At 39.7% G+C, this 18,347-nt stretch overlaps 1 protein-coding gene across 4 annotated transcripts in view; it reads right to left on the bottom strand.

Moving 5' to 3' along the window:
• Positions 1-4,133: 4,133 nt before the first annotated feature.
• The window catches only part of CSNK1G3 (casein kinase 1 gamma 3), a 98,510-nt gene continuing 84,296 nt past the window's right edge, over positions 4,134-18,347 (bottom strand). For 2 of the 4 annotated variants that reach the window (XM_075741096.1, XM_075741095.1), the window contains exons 13-14: positions 12,702-12,808; positions 4,134-6,455 (exon numbers count right to left, since the gene is read on the bottom strand). In XM_075741096.1, the coding sequence (XP_075597211.1) occupies positions 6,401-6,455; positions 12,702-12,808 (162 nt within the window). In that variant the 3' untranslated portion in view covers positions 4,134-6,400. Of the gene's footprint in view, positions 6,456-6,518; positions 7,789-12,313; positions 12,338-12,701; positions 12,809-18,347 lie in introns of those variants that run through there. The other 2 variants (XM_075741097.1, XM_075741094.1) reach the window with 2 other exon arrangements.

Raw genomic sequence — 18,347 nt, 5'->3', positions numbered from 1 at the left:
AGAGAAGTTGTGGATGCCCCATCCCTGGCAGTGTTCAACATCCAAGTGTTGGACGGGGCTTTGAGCAACTTGGTCTAGTGAAAAATTTCCATGCCCATGTTCGGGGGGCTGGACTAGATGTTCCTTCAAGGTCCCTTCCAACCCAAAGCATTCTGTCATTCGATGACTTTCCCAGACCTCTTCAGATCTGCTGTATGCCAGTCCCAGTTAACATCTGGGAAGTTGAAGTCGTCCATAAGGACAAGGGCAAGTGATTTACAGGGGCAGTTAACTCCTTATGCACTAATACATCAGTGACATCATCCTGGCTGGGTGATCTGTAGCAGACTCCCACAACAACATCTGCTTTATTAGCTTTTCCCCTAATCCTTACCCGAAGGCTCTCAACCACGTCACCCCCAACTGCAAGCCCTGTACAGTCCAACCCCTCCTTTACAGACAGCGCTACTCCTCGGCCTCGCCTGCCTTTCCTGTCTCTCCTGAAGAGCCTGTAACCGTCCATCACAGCACTCCAGTCACAGGGCTCTTCCCACCAAGTCTCGCTTCGGCCAATGCTGTCATAGCTCTGGGACTGAGCCAAAGCTTCCAGTTCCTCTTGTTTATTGCTCATGCTGCGGGCATTACTGTACAAGCATTTGAAATGTGCTCCGCCACGCTTGGTACACTGTGGAGCAGAGTGAAAGCCCTCACTAGCACACCATCACTCAAACCTCGTCATGCTATCCCAGAGCTTGTCACTAGTGACCCTGTCCTGCCTCGCTCCTCTGCAGAGTCACCTTCCCGAGCAATGGCCCCGGCCTGGGCTTCTGCAGGAGAGGGCAGCCAGCACTTCTGGCACGTGGAGGGCTGCTACACTTCAGTGCAACGCTTCAAGCAACAGACCACAGCCCGTGCCACTGCAGTGAAGCTTCATGCTCTGGACCCAGCTGACACCTTGGTCCTTGGGAAGAAAAGCTGGCCTGAGAAGGCAGGCCAGACCCTTTGCCAACTGCCACCTTGCACCGAGCTACAATGATGGGTCAAGCTCTTTTTCATTGCAGCTCCCCCTTGTCCCAATTGCATGAACACCATCTTGAGATATCCTTCAACCACGAGATCACCCCCAAGTCCTTCTCTGTTCACAAACAACAGGTCCAGTGGGGCGCCTTTTCTAGTTGGCTCACTTGCCAGCTGTGTCAGGAAATTATCTTCCACACACTCCAGGAACCTCGTAGACTGTTTCCGCTGTATTGTATTTCTAGCAAACATCTGGCAAGTTGAAGCCCCCCAAGAGAACAAGGGCTAGTAATTGTGAGACTTCTCCCAGGTGGTTGTAGAATATTTCATCTGCCTCTTCATCCTGTTTGGGTGGTCTATCATAGAACCATAGAATGGTTTGGGTTGGAAGGGACCTCAAAGACCATCTAGTTCCAACACCTCTGCCATGGGCAGGGACACACTACTAGACCAGGTTGCCCAAAGCCTCATCCAACTTGGCCTTAAACATTTCCAGGAATGGGGCATCCACAATTTCTCTGGGCAACCTGTTCCAGTGCCTCACCACCCTCACAGTAAAGAATTTCTTTCTAACATCTAATCTAAATCAACCCTCCTTCAACTTAAGGCCATTACCCCTTGTCCTCACTCCATGCCCTTGCAAACAGTGCCTCTCCAGCTTTCCTATAGACACCCTTCAGGTACTGGAAGGCTGCTACCAGGTCTCCCCGGAGCTTTCTCTTCTCCAGGCTGAACCACCCCAACTCTCTCTGCCTGGCTTCACAGGAGAGGTGCCCCAGTCCTCTGATGATCCTTCTGGCCCTCCTCTGGACTCCAACAGCTACATGTCTTTCTTGTCCTGGGGGCCCCAGAGCTGGAGGCAGTACTGCAGGTGGGGTCTCACCAGAGCTAAGGGGGAGAATCACCTCCCTCGACCTGCTGGTTACGCTTGTTTTGCTGTAGCCCAGGACACAGTTGGCTTTCTGGGCTGCAAGCACACATTGCCGGCTCACGATGAGCTTATCATCCACCAACACCCCCAAGTCCTTCTCCTCAGGGCTGCTCTCAATCCCATTTTCCACCCAGCCTGTAGCTGTGCTTGGGATTGCCCTGACCCATGTGCATGACCTTGCACTTGGCCCTGTTGAACTTTATGAGGTTCACATGCGCCCACCCCTCCAGCCTGTCAAGGTCAAAAAAAAGCATCTCACTATGATATCTGCCTTGTTGGCCTTTCGCTTGAGTCTTACCCATAAAAACTCAACCCTTTCATCACCATCGTCAAGCTTCAGTCAAAACAGTAACATACAGGGCTACCTCACTGCCTCTCCTTCCTTACCCTTCTCCTTTTCTTTCTGAAGAGTTTATAGCGAACCATTGCAGCACTCATATCCAATGTTCTTGAATGCTGCTGAAAGATCTAGAAAGCTCAGCCATCTATTCACTAATAAAAAGGCATAAATCTATCAGCACCATATTTTCAGTTCAATGTCATGAACTTAGGTGATTTTCCAATGACTGGATTTAGAAGTAGTTAGACACAATCAAGGATTTACAAATCCTCTATTAACTCTTAAATTCTCAAGCTTTTTCAGAAGGAAGCAAAATACAGTTTATGGATCAACATAAACAAAATGGTCAGGTACAATAATCACAGTTCAGTGGATCCTTGCTTCCTTATCATTCACTCTGTCCATCAAGTGCTTTAAGTTTTCATGAGTATTGTATTTGATTATCACCAAAGGCCACATATCAATGAAAATCTAGGTAACAGAAAAGCTCAGAGTACCAAGGTAGAGATCTGCAGCATACAAAACACCTTTCTAAAAATTAAATACTAGTCTCTGCCACAAACATGACAGTAGCCTAACCACTCAAAACTTTACAAAGCAGTTTTCTGGTGTTCCATATTTTTGGTTGCCCATTTCAAAACCTAAGGATTAGCTAAACACTTAAGTGCTCTTCAGTACACAAGAAAACAGAAGTGTAGTCTGAAAAATAACTTGCATCTCAAAGTAGTCAATGAAATTAGTGGACTGTTTTTGTTGGGTTTGGATTTTTTTTTTTTTTTTTTTTTACACAGTACTTTTAGATTCGGTCGCCTTTAATGCCAACAGGATAATATTTCAGAGGCAAGTTGTGTGAAGACAGAAATAAGTATCTTAAATACCCCATATTATAGTATGTGTCACAATAGGAAGCCCCACAAATACTCAGTAAAGCTGTATGTTGAGTAAGGTTCAAATACATGTGGTAATAAGATATGGAACAGCCTATCTTACAAGAAAAATAAAAATTGAGCCTCTGAGAATTAAATACATGCTTAAAACTATACTAACTCAGTTACTGTCACTCATCTTGAACACTTAAAGAAGAAGATATTCTTGTAAAATATACTATTTAATTTGGTAAGACAATCAATGAAGCTCTACAGTGGCTTAACTCTGACATAACCCATTCTGCCATCTTCATGTTTGAAATAGCCTTCAAAAAAAAAGCTACTGAAAAGTACATGGGAATGTATTTTTAAGCACTCAGGTGTTAAAATTCCACGCCTCAAAAAGAAGTTCTGAGAAAAACTTTAGTTTGAGTAAAAAGCAAACATGAACTAGAAAAAATGTTTTACTTGCAATAATTCTGTAAATCTGTAAAAGCACAAGCAAATGAAAATACCTTCTTATGAAGCAAAGTGCTAGGAATCTTAACTGGAAGTCTAACAACCAATTTTGCCTGTTAACATTGTTCTCAAGTAAATATGCCCCTTTTTATATAACACCAAATGCTCTATGGCTAGGAACAATCACCTCTACCAAATATAAGGTTGTGACTGAAGAACTGTAAGTCTTCCTTTTCTAGGTAACTACCTGGCAAAATCAAAGACACATTCATTGCATATGTCACAGTATCCGTAATAGCTTTTATTCTAGGAGGCACAGACAGCATAGACTTTAATCCATGGAGACCCTGAGTAGATTTCCTAGTTACAAACATGCACGCATTGAGGCCTCTTCACTCTACTGTTACCATTAGGTGTATTAAAGCATATTAACAGTAACACCTGTTAACTAAGCAAACATAACTAACCGCAATGTTGAGGTAGCAATTCTTTCAGTTTCCATTATTTCTTCCAAGACTGTAGGAAAGGGGGGGGAAAAAGGCAAGTTTTAAAAAACTATCTTTATTTTTTTGTCTTACATTTAAACAGGGATGTATTTCATTTTTCGACATCCAGCCAATGTTCACTTAATTAGTTTAGACAGAAAAAAGATATAAATGCAAACCATCTTGGCATAACCTGAACATACCTGCATTAGTACTGACCGCTTTGCTTTGCTGGGAGAAAAACTTCTTCAGCATTAAAATCCAGCACTTAAAAAAATATTGCTGAAAAGCAAGTGCCTAGCTACTGGTCATTTCAGCAAATAAACAGCTTTTACATATTCAAATATTTGAAATCCATAATATACACACTTTTTTGTTATGTGTATGGAGTTCAGATCATACAAACAATGTACAGGTCAAAAACCTCTGAATAAACCCCATCAGGTGTGTGAAAACTATACATACCACATGTACTTACAAATATTACAAAGTAACAAATTTGGTCAAGAACTACAAAGAAGGATGTGTTTTCATACCAGAATGGTCAAGTCACTTCCTACCTTTTCAGCTCAAACAAAAATGAAGTAGTAAATTCATGAGTTTGAGATAATCAGTAACACCAACTGGTGGAGTGAAAACTTGCAATCTGTTACACAGTATGTTTTTGTAGGCCAAGTTCAGTTTTTTTAAAACAAAAACTTAAGATCATGAACAGTAATAATGACAAAGATCAAAGTATACATAAGCACATAATTAAAACAATAAAATACACTTCTGGATGTTAAGGAAAAATAAATTACAAAATACAATTAAAATCCTTGTAAATGCAATAATGAATTCAAAGGTGTGCATTTATTTTAATATGCATTTAAAATGCTACTGGCAAAACAGATTAAAAATAAATACATATGCCAAAAGGCATGTGTGGATAGAAAAAATGCTAATTAGCTCTAGAAGAATTATAAAAAATTGAGATAATCTGAGTTTTGGTCAACAAGTCTGTCTAGTCACTTCCATCTTTCACAACCCTTCTTCAAATAACTGGCAGCTTAACATGACAAAATCACACTTCTTTCACTATGGCTTTAAAAGAAGCATATATTTTCTGAAGAAGAAAACACGAAATGGGCTGCCTTGTCTACAGAACTGCTGGTTTGTTCATACTGCAGGCACTTCACTGGACTGTGGGGAAGTACCTGGCACATCCTTGCCATCCTACTATAGCAGTGACATTACACTGAAAGACAAGACATAAAAAGAAATCTCGGGAAATTTTGGGTGCTGTGGGCTAGTAAGCAGAGAGAGAAGTCTAACCCACTTTCATTGCATTTGTTCTCTAAATCAAAGAATAAAATAATTTACAAACAGATCTCTAACATTACATGGCACATCCATATTTTCAAGTTAAAGATGCTGTCAACCATTAATTACCACAGTGAACATAGAGGCTTTAATATTAATTCCACCTTAACCAGATCCGCATTTATTTCTTTTATAATTCCTCTGTAGATCCTCTTTTGAAGGCATTTTAATCCTACTAATATTACTGGAAACACACCTTATACAAAATTCTGTATTCTTCATACAAACACTCTTGTCATTTCTACTGTACTGCAATTCCATTGTAGACATAACAAAAACAGGTCTTCAAATCCAGAGGCTACTGGAAATACTTTCTGTTCAGTAGTATTGCCAGCATTTAGACAACCATCAAGAGTTAAATTTGACTCCTCAGTATCTCTAGACAGTGACTGTACCACCCTATCACAGACAGCGTTTAATGCTGATGCAATTTGACTACAGTTCTCCTCAGTAATACTGGGAGAAAAGAAAAAAAAAATCAATGCACGTATCAGAAAAGAAATCTGAAGATTTGTTTTTCTATATGGTTGTGCATTTGTGTTTTTCTTCTGCATTTAAGAAAACTGCTTTTGATACACTACTACAAACTCAGGTACCAGATTTATGACATCTGCCTTCAGCTAAGACGCTGCTAGTACTTCCTAGGACAGGAGAAATACTTTTCAAGTTTAGTTTGAAGATACTGTTCATTTGTACCATTTCATTGGTCCATTTGTTGATGTTCAAAGAAGCACTCATATTTGACAAACCATTAAAGCTTTCAGAATAGATGAATTAAAGAAACAAAAGATGGATGCAGGAGAATCAAATCAAAGGACACACACATGACATTGTTTCTAAGGGAGTCCTTGGAGAAGTGTGGTCATTATGGAGTTCAGTTGGGGCTTTTTGTTTGTGTTTTTAAGATCAGAAGACAGCAGTTGAACAAATAAGCAATTTCCCATATTCTGCTTGGTTCTAGTCATTTGTGGCGCTGAATGGTTTTCCTTTTCCTCCGCTTGAAAAAACAGCAGCACCTGCAGGTGTGACATGAATTACATATGATATAAAAATCACAAAACAAAACTCTGTTTACTGTATTTGTTTCACTTGAAGTAATACATTGAGCTCTATTGCAGGCGATTGATTTATTAATGAAAGAAACTGAAATAGAGACACTTTTGACACAGTTCACATTTTTTTGGGAAAAAGTATCAAATGAAAAAAGCTATAATAAAAATAGCTATTAAGCTTAAAGTATTATGTGAGGGTATCAAAAGCATGGTCATTAGAGGTTGACTTAAAAATGTACTTGTAAGAATAAGGAATGTTCCATTACCTCAGTACTCTTTCACATTAACTGGCAATATGTCAAATACAAGCTTGAGCTTAAGACTGCCACCTGAACTGTCACTTAAGGCACCGCTGTTGCTAATATAAGAAAATAATTTGAGCTTCCTTTGTCAACCAGAACTTGGAAAAACCTTCCCCAAGGCTATTCCTCAAAATATTTTAAAAGAAAATATTTGTGAACAATGTAATGCTCTGATTCAGTGCTGTGATAGGTAATTCTACCGTGAAAAATCACAGCTTTAAGTATATTAAAGTATACTGACATTCTTTCTTCTCCTTTATTGCATACTACATGAAGGAAACTAAAATTGACAAACACTGCTAATTTCACTTAGCAAATAGAGACAGTCTGAAAGTCACTGAAAAAAACACAACAAAAGGAAAAAGAATTGAAAGGACTTAGAGATGGATAATACAGAGAAGGACTACAGAAGTCCAGGAAGTATTTCTGAAAAGAAACTAAAGAGAAAAGCAACAAATACACAAAGAAAACTTTTTCATTTGCATGTAATGTTTGCTGTATTTTAAGCAACTCCTAGCTCCTGACCACCACCTTTAAAATTAAAGCTTCAACTTAGTATTCACAGTTTGTAATCAAAAGTGAACATACAAGCTGTCTGCCTTAACGAAGCTTGCCCCATGGAGTTCTGCAGTTTGGTTATTGAATTCCCACTTGCAATGCTATATGCTCAAGAATCTTTTTAAAACTATGAAGTACAACAGAAGTGAAAATATAAATGTACTGCATCAATAGCCTATCAGTAAGTCATTGTATGTCACTAAAATTCAAAAAGAATCCTGCTGATTTAGTTTGGAATGTGGGAAATAGGGAAAACATTTGAAAACCAGGGAGAATAAGGGTCTAACAATAAGGTTCTACAAGGGGTGAGAACAACATCCAAAGTAAGGGGAGACAGAAGTTACCTTCTCAAAATATCCAAGGGCACCCTGTCGCTCAGTCACTGAAAAAGTAGCAGTGGGCAGAGGCAGACCAGAGCTGCTCTAAAAGTTACATAACTTTCAGCAGAAAAAAAACATTGGTTATTGAAGGAGAGGAAGCCCAAAATTAAATAGGGGAAACTACATAGATAAATATTTTTACAGCTAGCAGAAATATCGTACTGTATTTATTAACTTTTAAGTACTTCTAAGAGACACATAATTGTTTTTGAAGGCTAGTAGCCATGAACTGCAACTGAAATTCCTCCATAACTACTAACCCTTTTTCCCAGCATCTGTCTACAACCACTAGCATCCATTATCATGTAAGCTCTGAATTTATATGCATATGTAATGGAGTCCAATTTAGTTTAATCCTTCTTTGTCCCCAGTGTTTTCTCAAGTATTTTATGTATGCATCTACAACAAACATCATATCAAAACAAAGCATTTTACAGTGCTCCCACCCTTTCAATACGAATTATCCTATGATCCTATAAATGAGGAAAACCTACCCTGGACTGTGATGGTAAATCAGTGTTGTAACAGTTTCAGATAAGGAGGCCTCAAAGAAAGTTTACAGAAAAGTTTTGTCTCAATTCATGATTTTAATATATACAGAACACAGGTTACATAAGTAACTGTAGGAAGATGACAGTGTGGCAGACAGTTAATTTATATTCTAGAAAAACAATCTAGAATTTTAACTCTTCATTGTTTAACCACATTTTGCTTATATGGCGTATGTCTCAAGGAACAGCAGATCCCGCTTAAATGTTTAGGACTGCTTGGATCCTCTGTGTAATTCAAGGACACTTTAGGTTTTCTTGCTTTCCTTCCCAGAAAACTTTAACTCATCCTTGCTGCCAATCTCATACTGACCTTTATTCCTTCTCCATAGCCTATATAGTTTGCTACTTCTCTGTCAACCAGAGAAGAATGGCATCATGCAATGGGGAACTCAAAGTTCTATCTTTAACCAACATAAAGAACTGCTTTTTTAATCCCCTGGTCTTCTGGAGCGTAATTTCTATTAACAGTGCCTTTTTTTTTTTTAATTATAAGAACTATTCAACTATATTCCATGGAATTTCGCTAAATGCTGAAGACTGTTATCTGGTGTGGGAAAATAAATCCCTTATTAATATATATCTAAGAAGTGCTAAAGGAACTCAAATTCCATAGAGCATTGTAAACCCCAGGAGTGACTTGGAAACTTACTGATACGTATATTTATCAGCCTAGAAGTGCTAGACCTGTCAAAATTTCCAAGGCCAAATAAATGTCATTTTAAAATATATGGGATTTACATGGGAATAAGACAGGTCAGACCACACTGGCTGATAATAAATTTTATGAAAGAAATGTAACTCTGAAATTAGAGATCCATAGTGCATAATCTCGCAGACATGTTCTTAAGAATACTGTCACTAGAGGGTGTCATTATTGCTTTTATATATATGTATTACATTGCTTGAAGCCATATTTAAAGCTACAGATAAGGCCATTATTAATGAGTAATAAACCACAAATTTATCATATTATTCAATATGCATACAAAATATGTAAGAATAGAGACACTTTGAAAATTTCTAATTCTAGGAAAGGAACTTTTTTCTTTTTAAAGAAAGCATATAATGACTGCTAACCTCCTTCTGTGTAGGGTATAAAACATTTCTATAGCAGACAGTATAATAAGGATATATGAAACTCAAGAAACAACTTTTTCTGTACAATCTAAAGTGACATTTGAGATATGATCCAAGGTACCAATCTCCGTATTATGGTTACGAACATTTCTTGTCCTACTTAAAACATTATCATACCTTTTTCTATTAAATACCCTTCCCTCTATCACTTGAGAAGTCCCATGGCACAACATGTTAAAGCAACTGCAGGTCTCATTTGTGTTTAGGTAGCTGTATTTTTATATTTGTCACCTAGCATGTGGCAGCACTTTACTGCAAGATTATTAACAGGTGCTTAAAGTCACAAAAAGAATGCAAGATGCAAAAAGAACAAATCATATAATCTTTTCCTGTTTCCCTTTCTCTGTCCTACTGTGGCAGAGCCTTTTCGTTACCCAAATTACACACGCTTCATAGAAGCAACTGTTTTGATGGCTAGCAAAGAGTTAAGGAAAGAAAGGCTAATTGCCTAGTGATAACTGGAAGATCATCTGTAGAAGACAAGATCTACAGGTGCCAGGGCAGAAGAGCCCTCAGGTTAGTTTTCTCCCTCCTTTACAACTCTATTAAGAAACAACTGAAATAGGACTGAAAGCCACTTTTCTTTAAAAAACAAAGTCCCCTCAAATCTCACCCCCCCAACCCCCCCCAAAAACCCCCAAAACCCAGCACCGACTGCTAAGCCATGCTTGCTGCACAGCAACACCTGAGGAGCATGAAGATGACAAGGCATAAGATTTAGAAAATATGCTGCATGTGAGTACATAAACATAGATCAAGAAACAAAAGTGTTGGGTGAACATCCCAAAACAATAAAATGCTTACTGGAAAAAAATCCTTCTCCTTTCACAGCATCCCACTGGAATAGTAACAGAAGATCTAATATTCAGCTAAACAATATTTGTGTTCATAGTTAAAAATCACACATGATAGGGCAACCTTCCTTCAGTCTTTTAAACCAAGATATAGTCATGCTAAACTTCTAAAACTATGAAAATATCTAGAATAAAGAATTAAATTTTTCTAAAAAATACTCAAGGTTGTCTCCTCAGAGTATGAGGAAATGTTACAAACAGAAGATATCAGCAAGAGAGGTTAACTTTGTTCATATTTTCAGATAGAGAAAAAAATTACAAAAGAGGCACGAAGTGAGAGTCTTTGGAGAAAACAATGTCTTCTTAAAAACAAAGATGTCTACATCACAGACATAAAAGATACTGATACTTGCATTTCCTTACACTCTTCAGCAGTGTAAAATCTGCAAATGGATGTTTAAATGTCTCACAACACCTTTTGATATTAAGCTTGTAACTATCACGTTAAAATGTAGAATTACCTACACCTTTAGGGTACTGTTACTCAGAAAAGATTTATATCTATACATTGATGTCTGATAGCAATGCTGGGGACAGGGTTGTGGGGGTTGTGTAGCTTTATTACTGCCAAAATATAAAACAACTTCTGCACTCCAAAAAATAATGAATTAGTTTAAATAAACACCACTGGAAAACTGATTTGCGTGCTTCATATGGGAAAAGATTAATCTAAAGAGTAGGATAATGAAACTAGTTATTTTTTCTGTAACAAAACCGGTAAAGACTAGGCCAAAAAGGTCAAGGATAGCGTATTTGTCCATCAATTATTCATATCAGAGGAAATGAACTTCTACACTTTTAAAGCAGCTGCAAGATCTTGGCTTCTGAGAACTTTCTTACTTTCTGTAGATAACTAAGCATAGGTTTAATTGTGCTAAGCACTACCCAAAACTTTAGAAATTTAATCTGTTCCTGTGTGTACTTAAACTGGCCATAAGGAAGGTCATCAGTGCACTTATCAAAAGGGAGGGGATAGGGAATTTCTGTATGTCCAGCCTATCAACATCCTTGCTCTTTGGGTCTTTTTTTGTTTGTTTTAAATATATGTAAGAAAACTGAATTCTTGCAAGAAAAATAGTAATACAGTACTCCACAAAGATGGCAGATAAAGAACTGGTCTTCTCAGTGCTCACAGAAAGCTAGTGCACAAGCGTGGCACAACAGAAACCTCCATTCACAATTTTTAACTACACATGCACATAAATCTTACATACCAAAATCAGGGCAGGCAGAACAATCACTTCAAGAAAAATTTGTACTTTGAGAAATGCCTACTGCTATTACGGAATGCTTACTGGATTTTTCTGCTACTAATGTATTCTTCATACTTGAGCGCTTCTATTTTATAAGATCCATACCCTTGTAAAATCCTATTCCAAGAACAATTATAAAAGAAAACATGTTGAAAGTTATACTGCCTTTAGCTATCAAGAATATTTTTCTGTACTATTTTGCAAGTCTGACTTTACTACTGAAATATATATACATTAGTTGTCCATTCCATGTTAACAAACCTTAATATTTTCCTCTTTCATTACACTGTAAGTTTAAGAAACCCTGAAGTTATGCTTTAGTAATTAGTTAGCAGGTTGTCAAAGACTAATATTCTGGCAAATACTATATTTACAGTGATAATGGACACATTTCAAACATTTGCTAGCATTTATTACTTGTTCATATGAGTGAGTTATTTTCTAGATGTTAAAATACTAGCTGAAAGCTGCAACATCAGGAAATAATGTTTTCCCCTCTACAACAGGACAGCAAGTAAGAAAATATATTCTACTGCCCACTAAAAAGGATTAAATAAAGTATACCACAGACTACACAACTTAAAAGCAAGCAAGATTTTGAAGCAGGCAAAATAGCTCCTGAAGGTGGCTGTTTGTTTGTAAAAACAGTTGTTTCACAATATTAAAACATGTTTTGCAATTTTCAAATAGACTTGTTATTTTAAAGCTGTCTGAAATTAGTTTTAAACCAAATAACAAGAACAAAGCCCCTGAGGCTATTTCTGCCTGCCTGTGCTGTAGAACTCACCACATGTTCAGCACTTTCTGGCAGCTACACAGAAAGAGAGTAAGGAAAAAAAAGAGAATCAGAATACCGCACAGAGGAAGAATTTTACATCTTTCATACACAACTTTTAGTAGTCAAAACACTATCTTAAAATAAATATATCAAAATTAGTTGAAATATCAAAAATGCATGCACTTCTCTAGTACAGACAGATACGTTATTGAGAGCTTAGCCTAAGAAGTACAAGCTATATAGAAAATATATTTAAAGACAAAATTAGGTATAGCACTAGTTTTGCACCTCACCAGTGGCTATTCAGTTCAGAGAGTATTTTTTTAATAACTGTACAAGAAAATTTTCGAAGTGGCTGAGCACACAAGATCCAAAGAATATAAAAAGATGGACATACTTAGTTTCATCCATTACTTCTACTTCTGCAGGAGCTGTGATGGGTGCATTTGAACGGCCTGCAGTTGGGTCATCTGTGTTCAGTTCTCCATTTGTTGAGCTTACTACCTGAAATCACCAGAAATACCTGAAATTATGCTAGTGCCAGACATATATTTGTCAATTCCTAAAGTTACAATATATCTTAAAAATATCAGTAATTTTTGTTAATTCCATTGTTCTTTTTATTCCAATAATAGTATTTTTTCCAGGTTTTATTCCCGGATATCTGTGCTACTGCCATTTGTCTTTCTTATCTACTAGTGGAACTGTCATCTACATGACACACTCAAAGTGACACGACTAAGCAGAGCAATTCTGTGGATCAGGTTTGCTGAACTCCCTCATGTCTCTTCAGAGCCTTAAGAGAAGGCACAAACCCCTCTCCTGATAAATTCAGTCAGTCTTACCCAATCTTCTTTAGTGTATTTAAGCTCCTTAGTTTCCTTCTATTGTGGCCCAATTCAGTTGTATCTCAAAGAGTACTCAGCCGAAGAGGGGATAACTAAGACATACTCTAGACCTAAGAGTGTAGATGGTATTTGGTTTTCACTCTCAAAGCACAAGAACACTTACTGCCATCAAAAAAAACCAAATTAGATTCATCTTCATTCCCATTAATTTCCTCTCAAATCCCTTTGTAAATTCTTGAGTCAACAAGACAGCTCTGGTTCTCTCGAAATGGTTGTTTTGACTTTCATAGAATCATAGAATAGAATCATACTATGCTTTGGGTTGGAAGGGACCTTAAAGACCATGCAGTTCCAACCCCCCTGCCGCAGGCAGGGACACCCTCCACTAGACCACGTTGCCCAAAGCCCCATCCAACCTGGCCTTGAACACTTCCAGGGATGGGGCCTCCACAACCTCTCTGGGCAACCTGTTCTAGTGCCTCACCACTCCAACAGTAAAGAATTTCTTTCTAACATCTAATCTAAACCGACCCCCCTTCAGCTTAAACCCATGACCCCTTGTCCTGTCACTATACTCCCTGATAAACAGTCCCTCACCATCTTTCCTGTAGGCCCCCTTCAGGCACTGGTAAGCCACAATTAGATTTCCCTGGAGTCACCTTTTCTCCTGGCTGAACAACCCCAGCTCTCTCAGCCTGTCCTCACAGGAGAGGTGCTCCAGCCCTCTGATCATCTTTGTGGCCCTCCTCTGGACTCGCTGCAACAGCTCCATGTCTCTCCTGTACTGGGGCCCCCACAGCTGGACGCAGTACTCCAGGTGGGGTCTCACCAGAGCGGAGTAGAGGGGCAGGATCACCTCCCTCGACCTGCTGGTCACACCTCTTTTGATGCAGCCCAGGACACAGTTGGCTTTCTGGGCTGCAAGCGCACACTGCCGGCTCATGTGGACTTTAAACCCAATATTCTCTCTCTCAGTTTCTGCCAGCTTTCCTGCATGACAAATGGAGCTATTCCAGAGGCCTCTCCCTTACTCATCTCACACAATCTGCCAGGAAGATGTTTAACTGGGTATCTAGTCAGGGCAGCTGACAGTGCTAACTGATCCATTGAAGTATCAAGAGGTCTACTAGCTACAAAGTAGCAGCAAATGCTTGGCCAAGCAACATTGCACAAAAATATTGTTCTGGCCAAATAATGTAACAGCCCACAGAAAACATCTGTAAAACATAATCAGCTACAGGAAAGTGGACCAATCGTAGTTTGTAGTTCAAGATTCTTACCAGCTGTTGCCCAAAGGTCAGATATTAAGGTAGAAGCAAGCAGAGGGAAGGAAAGCCATCATCATACTGTTACTATTCCCCATACCCTTCCAAGCTCTCCTCTTAATATAGCAGTTACCTCTCATCTCTCTATAACTAGAGGCAATAGCCTTGCCTATTGAGGTTTGCTTTGTGGTTCCTAACGTAACTCCGTAAGCACAGAGCTTCAGAATTTTGCCGAACTTAAGCTATTTTCCATGCTGTATGACTACATCAAGCTGAGTCTTCTTTTTCCAGTTTCACTAAAATAGGAACGATTGCAAAAAAACCCCCTGCAGTCTCATAACAAAAGGAGAGATGTCCAAGATTGCAAGAATCTAATTACTTAAATTTTGCTCAATATAACTGAAGGAATTTTCAGAGATTGAACTTGATTTTTGTGATGACAGCTAAGCCAGTGGAGTTTCAACCAGGTGGCTTAAGCTTAGTTTTGTATCACTGAGCATGGCAGCAGCACTAAACATTCAGTGACAGAAATAGGCAGGAACTGCATTTTAATAAATCATAAGATAGTAAGTCAGGCATCTTAAACTACACACCCTGGGTTAGTTGATTTTTTTTTACAAATATCTTAATATCTGTTGTCATCATTGCCCATATTTACTGGTAAGGGGAAACAGTATGATTCCAACCACCTCACCAGCTACCTTACTGTGCAGATAATTTCATTGCTTCTTGTGAAATATCCAGTTGTAACAGTGACAAGCAGAGCAGAAAGATATGGTGTTGGCATGGAAAGTACTGGCTAAATGAGATTCATGAAAATGTAAGGGTAAAAAAAATTGCTCAACTTTCCATGCAATCATCCCAGTCATTCAGGACTTCTGCTCCATGATCTAGACTTAAAATGAACTTTTCTAAAGAGATCCTCAGACCTGTGTTCATGGTTTAGTAACAATAGCTGATCAGAAATAGAAGCCTTTGTCTTCAGTTTACTCAAGTAAGGATAGGGTACACCACGAAATGACAAGTTAGGTATATGCTCCTTTCTGTATGGGAAGCAAACCCATACATCTTAGCATTCCTGACTGTTGTAAAGAACAGGTGACAGTTCGCACAGGTATTTGTAAGAACTCCTATTTTCTTCTCTTTTCCTAAAAAAGCAAATGAAAACATTTATGACTCTTGCTCAAATATCAAACACAGTGCCCAACTCTAGCATCTATGGAGCTTTCACATGGCATTCTCCTTCACACTTCTTTCCCAGGAGTACCTATTCAACCATTCACCTCTATCTTTTTGGAGAGCAGATTCAGAACAAAGGGATCAAACTCAATCATGTACACATTCTTTATTTGAACTGGAAAACATTGAAGTAGATATCTAAAAATCCTTCCTACATTTATAATTTAGTTATTAATGTTATTTTTCAACAATAGATTGAAAAAAATCCATCTTTCCCTTCTGATGGATAAAAAAGCTAAGACAAATTAAAACATTTTGACAGGAACAAAACTGTATCTAAGCATGTTTTTATAGTCAGCCCTTCTATCACCGATAGAGGAAGTCCATTTTGGAGAGACAGGCAGATCAGCAAAAAAAGGGTTGCTACTCTGGTTCAACATTCCTGGATGGTTACTATCAGCCTTTCTCAACAACTCTCTTCTGATCTGTTTGGAACCTCTTCTGGTAATTGTTAAAAGAACATCTGCAAGATTTGAAAAACTCATAAAACCCAAGAACCTTCTGGTTTATGAGAGGTTTCTTTTGTTTGTTTTTTTTTTGGCCACAATTGAAGTCATACTAATCTAAGCTAACTTCAGCTTTAAAGGAGCAGTAACAATCTCCTGCTTGGGTCAATGCACTGCCATATGATTACAAAGAACAGAGCTTATTTCAGGGTTTCCCAATGTGCTTATATGCTTATGAAAGAGGAAGCAGAGAAGCTGTAACCACCCCTTTAGGGATTATTTTCTTGAAATTCTTCAAACTGACTTCAAAATTGAATAGTATTATCATAGAATCACAGAATGGTTTGGGTTGGAAGGGACCTCAAAGATCATCTAGTTCCCACCTCCCTGCTGCAGGCAGGGACACCCTCCACTACAACACATTGCCCAAAGCCCCATCCAACCTGGCCTTGAACACTTCCAGGGATGGGGCCTCCACAACCTCTCTGGGCAACCTGTTCTAGTGCCTCACCACTCCAACAGTAAAGAATTTCTTTCTAACATCTAATCTAAATCGACCCCCCTTCAGCTTAAACCCATTCCCCCTTGTCCTGTCACTACACTCCCTGATAAATAGTCCCTCTCTATCTTTCCTGTAGGCCCCTTCAGGTACTGGTAAGCCACACTTAGATTTCCCTGGAGCCACCTTTTCTCCAGGCTGAACAATCCGAACTCTCTCAGCCTGTCCTCATAGGAGAGGTGCTCCAGCCCTCTGATCAGCTGGAGGAGGTGACCAGCTTGGAGGAGGTGACCCTTGAATATTAGCCAGCTGTCTTGGGCCCCTCTTCCTTCCAGGGCTTTGTCCCATGGTATTCTACCAAGCAGATCCCTGAAGAGGCCAAAGTCTGCTCTGCTGAAGTCCAGGGTAGCGAGCTTGCTGCGCGCCCTCCTTGGTGCCCTGAGGATCCTGAACTCCACCATTTCATGGTCCCTGCAGCCAAGGCTGCCCTTGAGCTTCACATCCCCTACCAGGCTCTCCTTGTTGGTGAGAATAAGGTCCAGCATGGCACCTCTTCTTGTGGGCTTCTCTATCACTTGGAGGAGAAAGTTGTCATCGACACATCCCTGGAACTTCCTGGATTGCTTGTGCTCTGCTGTGTTGTCCCTCCAGCAAATGTTGGGATGGCTGAAGTCCCCCATAAGGACCAGGGCTTGTGACTGTGAGGCTGCTCCTATCTACCTATGGAGGGCTTCATCTGCTCAGTCCCCCTGGTCAGGTGGCCTGTAGCAGACCCCCGCTATGATGTCCCCTGCCCCATCCCTCCCTTTAATCCTGACCCACAGGCTCTCAGTGGGCTCCTCCTCCATCCCCAGGTGGAGCTCCATGCAGTCCAGCTGGTCGTTGACATAGAGGGTGATGCCCCCTCCTCACCTGCCCTGCCTGTCCTTCCTAAAGAGCCTGTACCCTTCCATCCCAACACTCCAGTCATAGGAGCTATCCCACCACATCTCTGTAATGCCAATAATGTCATATCCTTGCAGGCACACACACATTTCCAGCTCCTCTTGTTTGTTCCCCATGCTCCATGCATTCGCGTAGAGGCATTGCAGTTGTGTCCCCGTTGAGGCTGACTTATTGGCTGGGGTGGCTGAGATTCTTTCGATGTATCTTCCCAGTGTTACCTCATTGGTTCCTGTTGCATCGAGAGCCCCCGGCTCATCTCCTCTAGGCTTCAAGCGTGCTGTAGTGCATCCAGCACATCCCTGAGCAGTAGGCTGAGGGCCCTCGCCAGCACCCTGTCCCTCCAACCTGGGCACATTGTCCCACAACATGTCGCTGGCAAGCCTGATGTTATCTGCCTCCCCCTTCAAGCCTAGTTTAAAGCTCTGTCGATGAGCCCCACTCGTTCCTGGGCAAAGATCCTCTTCCCTCTTTGAGAGAGATGAAGCCCATCAGGGTTCATCAGGCCTGGTGCCGTGTGGGCCATCCCATTGTCAAAGAACCCAAAGTTGTGGCGGCAGAACTGCTTCAGTTCCAGTATCAGTAAGGCTACAACCATATGATATTACAATCCCAAGTTCTGTTACCTTGCTGAATTAACCTACAATGCATGAACTGATGCTATAAAGTAAAATTAGACATGATCAAGTACATTAGTATATTTCTAACATAGGCCTAGACACTCTAGGATAAATTAAATTAATACAAAAACCAGAATGATTACTATTAATTAACAATTTAGAAACTCAATGTTTCCCACTTGAA

This window comes from Balearica regulorum, chromosome Z (assembly GCF_011004875.1).
Source record: "Balearica regulorum gibbericeps isolate bBalReg1 chromosome Z, bBalReg1.pri, whole genome shotgun sequence".
NCBI lineage: Eukaryota > Metazoa > Chordata > Aves > Gruiformes > Gruidae > Balearica > Balearica regulorum.
Note: the sequence above shows the minus strand (reverse complement) of the source record. Positions and strands in the feature narration are given on the sequence as shown.